A 5,002-nucleotide genomic window follows, 5' to 3' on the forward strand; every position below is an offset into this window, starting at 1 on the left:
TCTAGTATAGTAAATGGTTCTAAACAAAAATATGGTTAACAACTATTTATTTTCCGACATTTCGCCCCACTTTGTCATCAGGGCTGGAAAGTTACAAACACATCTAAAAACATTTAAACATAGGAGGATAATAAGGTTAGGCTTACAGTGGAGGAAACAGTTAAAGGACTTGCAGCACAACGGAATACAAGTGTACCGACAGTTTCTCTACACTTGAAGACAATTAAAAATGGTAGATTTATGCATACCTCAAAAACTTAATGAGTGGTAGAAGCTGCAGGGTTATTTTATATGCAATCCACTGCTTAGTAGGCAGAAAACCTTTTACTCGAAAAGATAAGATGAAAAGTGGATTGTATTTTAATAACTTTTTTTACCCAAGGATGAAATCATCACACCCACATTGTACTGCAGTGGCAATAGTACAAGAGCCCAAGAGGAGAACAAAGGCAGTTATTTCACCCCAATTTTTGATTAATTTAATGAAAACTATGTATAATTACTAGTCAAAATTTATGAGTCTGCCAAGTATAGTTAGGGGAATACAAAATGGTAGCTGTTTCAAGCGATAAAAAAAACAACTAATTTAGAGCTCTATATGACATAAAAAGTAGGAACAGCATAAGAAAACCTAAGAGAACGTCATTTAAAGAAGAGTAAATTTTCTAAAATATGAGCCCTAATGGAGTTATTTACGTTAAATAGTTTTCGAGATATAGCTTTTTAAAAAGCTATATCTCGAGAACTATTGGACGTAAATAGCTCTTTTTGGGCTAATTTTTCAGAAAAGTTGCTCTTCTTTAAATAATGTTCTCTTAGATTTTGTAGTGTTATTGGTAGTTTTTAAGATATAGAGCTCCGAATGAAAAATTAAGGTTTTAAGAGCTTATTGTCCGAACAATTATAAATCAATTTATTTTAGCAAATATCATGAAAACTCTTAAATTTTCTAGTTTTGTTAGTATTTTTTAAGATATAGGTGCTCCGAATTAAAAATTAGTGTTTTTTTAAGGTTTTGAAACAGCCGCCATTTTTTATTCCACCTACCTATACTTGGCACATTCATCAATTTTGACTAGTAAACATAGTGTTCATTAAAGTAATCCAAAATTGTGGTGAGATAACTGCCTTTTTTTGTTCCCGGCTCTTGTACTATTCATTTCTGAAACCAGGTTATCTGTATCATTATATAAATGATATAATGCTAAAGATAACCTGTATTTTTAGACAGATGCTTAATCAGATACCTGGGTGACAACCCCGAAACGTTGTTACTGTTTATTAATGATATAAAATAAATAATTAAACAGGAAGAGTACCTTTTTATTCACAAGTTCTAATTAATTGTCTTGATTTCATAAAGTTGGTTTAATAAATTACTTTTCTTGAAACACGCACTTTCCTTATTAATTAATTGCCTTTCCTTTAGGTCAAGCTGCAGCAACTTCTTCATGTTTCAGGTATCCTTCTGGAAACTGTCGGAGAGACTGAGAACGGAGAGCAAAAGGTGCTCTCGCTGGTCCAGAACCGCCCGATCCTGGTGCAGAGGAACCTGGTGGTAGGGCAGGGGAAGCCCGTGGTCCATCTCGTCCAGGCCCCCGCCTTGTCCCCTCCGGAGGATGCCAAGCCACAAGCGAAGGCGGTCTCCGCGACTCAGCCACCAGCCTCTGCGGTACCTCTCAGTGGTGAGTACTATATAATAATTATTACTAGTAGCTAAGTGTTATTTAACCGCGAAAGAGTCGTTTATCGTTTATAAATACAATTTTCATACATAGACCACATAAGAAGCCTTTTTCATGTGACGACCGTAGGCTTGCTTCACAGTTAAGAGTTCACCTTCATGAACGTCGAAATTTTAAAAATATATATAGACAATATATGTATATACAGTTGACCGTAAAAATTTAAATGTAAGAAGATGGTCAGGGTTCCGGTCAAAAAAAGAACAAATAGTTTATAACTACTTTAATGTCCGACGTTTCGCCCCACTTTGCAGGGCTTCATCAGGGCTAAAAAGATACAAAAAAAACTGAGAGAAAATATTACAACAATAAGATATAATAAGGTAATTTAAGGTAGGATAAATATTATGTCAAAATAAAGTGATAAAAAAATACATATAAATAAAAGGAAGGAAGACAAAAAATAGTATCAATATAAAATAAACTTGAATAAACAATGATAAGAATAAAAAATAAGTAACAATACAAAGATTAAAAATTTTTTAAAAATGCGTAAAATATACAGTTAAAAAAGTACAGGAGACGTACATAAAACAAAAACAATAATTACTAATTAATAATAATAATGATAATAAGAGAACAAATCAGGACCACCTACCCGTTCAAAGCGAAAGATTGAACAGAAGGTGACAATAAAGTGGAAGCGTGGAGAAGTGGGGAGGAGGTGGCCAGCCGTTTTTTGACCGCAACCCTGACTGTATATAAGAAGATGGTCAATAGCATATATGTAAATATAATATACAGACGATATCAGCATCAAAGGCGCATTTAAAAACGGAACGAGTAATTTTTAATTGATATAATTATAAAAGATAAGGAATATACATAAAAAAAAAAAATACTTACAAAATAAATAAATACAACTACGCCATTATCAAGGATATAACCTAAAAGTTTCATATTATTTCTTTATTCCCTCCCTCAAATGTAAAAAAAATATTTCTTAATATTCCTCCTTACTTATTTGCTCTACACCGTCTTTTTCAATGTAGGCCAATTTCCTAAGTCAAACCTGTTGAAGAACCATTGGTTCTGTTGATAATAGTGATAGTCAGTGGTGATTTTTTAAGAAGAAAAGTTTTAAAATAGGTTTCTATACATTAAAATTATGTATTTTTGTAAATAGATAGCCATTTTATAAAATTTGGAGGGGAAATTGTTAATATATTTTGACAAACGTATTAGTTTTTAAGATTGTTTGACTTGGGTAATTGCCTTGTGTTGAAAAAAACTTTGTGACAAATCAATGATGAGTGTTTTTAGGATAAAAAATATTTATTTTGATTATTACCTAAGGGCCGGAACGTTGGAGAATTATATAAACTTAGTTGAGAGTAAGGGTAACACTTTTAATTGTGTCGTTATTAAAATTGACCACTCTCGAACAATTTATAAAAATATATTAAATTAGAAAATTATTTATCAATATTTTAATATAGTTTATGAAAGTAACCATGACAACAGTAAGAAAACAAGTCATGAGGAGCACGCTTGAGGTGTTATCAACTCACAAGCATGAGAAAGTTAGTCTGTTGCTGTGAAATGATATATGTAGGTAGGTTTTGAAATTTTCGCGGGCCTTGGAGAAGGAAAAGGACATTGACTTTCATGAAAACTTTAACTGGTACCAGTGAAAAACTCCTGAGGTTGATGAACAATGTGGTATCGCAACGTTAAAAAAATTATGAGCTTCAGGAGAAAACTTAATAATTACGCTGGAGTTGGCCGGTCGTCATTAGTGAAATACCATTATCAAATCGTATAAACTATTGTTTGAAACATATCTCAACTCTTATTTTTATTTCGTTCCACAGTTGGCCACTAGTGTCTTTGCTAGTTGGGTTTTTCGATAAAATGGTTATACTAGCACAGTGAAGATAATGTTCTGCTTTGCTTACTAACAACAACCGACATTACGTAAGCTGTTTTGTTGTCTGTAGTTCTTCTTTTTGTGAATTAGAAAAGTGCTCGTCAACTATATTTGTTTTATTTTTCGTATTATATTACAAAACTTCAGATTTCACGTCCGTTGTTAAAATGTCCAAGAACAGCACATGGAGTGACAATTGAGAATATTTTGTGTACCTAACGTATATTACCTAACGTGTGAACCATGTATTTATTTATGGGAGACTTTTGATCCCGAATTAAGTTTAATGTTTTCGTTTCATTACTGTTTAGCCGGTAGTATTAGATTTGTCCCCAAAAAGCTTGGGGTCTTTTTGAAGTAGCCTACAAAAAAGTTAGTTGAGCGAACACCTAGCACAGCAGGCGGCCTAGCATCAAAGGTGTGAAGGCGGCGGGTCTCAGGTGTTTAGTTAAGTATTCTCTACGACCCCTCGGCGAGCCTCGACTCCAAATCCCCTCAAAGCTTCGGGTCAACTTAGAAATGGCCTCCGGATGTGGGTCAGGCCGTGGTCAGGACAACTAACTCCCAACTCCTTCCGTCTCTATCTTCTGTCGGTTTGTTCACTTTAGAGCAGGGCTATACTCTGCAGTCTATAGGTCCAATAAAATAGTCTTAGGATGGATTGTTAACACAAAGTTTTGTTTTGTGACGAACAGTTCTTGAATACATCTACCTCATCAGGTACACATAGTAAAATATGACCTCTCCGAATTCATACGTCATTTGACGTTTCATAGTCTAAGGATGTTTATGATTTTTAGTTTAACATGTTAAATGGGAAAAATAACGTTAAGTGGAGAAATGTTTCCTTCTTTTAGCATGTTAAGATAGAAACATTTCTTCTCATGGTTAAAAGTTTGTTAGTTGGTTTACTAAATGGAGAATGACGTCACGCAACAGAGTCATATTTATTATTAATAAGCTCAAAATTCATAAATATTTAAAACTTCTAATTTTCAGATTATCGACAATATCACTACCATATGAACAAACTATTTATACCTTTCCACTCACTCAGGTCTGCCTTGTTTTACATTTAATTTAAATTACATTTTAGTCTCAATTGGTATTTATTCTAATTCTGAAAATTCATATTAAAAGTAATTGTAAATAGTAACAAATTTCTCCAATATTTTTATAATTTTATTTTGCTTAAAATCTCTGCATAATGTTGGTTTAAATTCTTTGTATCTGTTTTAAAATTAACTGTGTAATTGGTGTGCTCTGATATATACATTGATATACAAGTATTTTTCTTTTGAACATATTGTTTTCTTTATGTAAAATTTTGGTGTTATCAAAATCAAAATTATATTGATTTTTGGCTGCGTGCTGTACTAATACTGTT

General features: G+C 32.8%; 1 protein-coding gene across 1 annotated transcript in view; it reads left to right on the forward strand.

Moving 5' to 3' along the window:
- The window catches only part of LOC112211024 (uncharacterized), a 138,095-nt gene extending 136,267 nt beyond the window's left edge, over positions 1–1,828 (forward strand). Inside the window, exon 3 of the mRNA XM_024361917.2 lies at positions 1,461–1,828. Coding sequence (XP_024217685.2) covers positions 1,461–1,720 — 260 coding nt within the window. The 3' untranslated portion in view covers positions 1,721–1,828. The remainder of the gene's footprint in view (positions 1–1,460) is intronic.
- The last annotated feature ends 3,174 nt before the right edge of the window (positions 1,829–5,002 follow it).

Source organism: Halyomorpha halys, unplaced genomic scaffold (assembly GCF_000696795.3).
Source record: "Halyomorpha halys isolate HHAL.00 unplaced genomic scaffold, Hhal_1.1 Scaffold1734.1, whole genome shotgun sequence".
Lineage (NCBI taxonomy): Eukaryota > Metazoa > Arthropoda > Insecta > Hemiptera > Pentatomidae > Halyomorpha > Halyomorpha halys.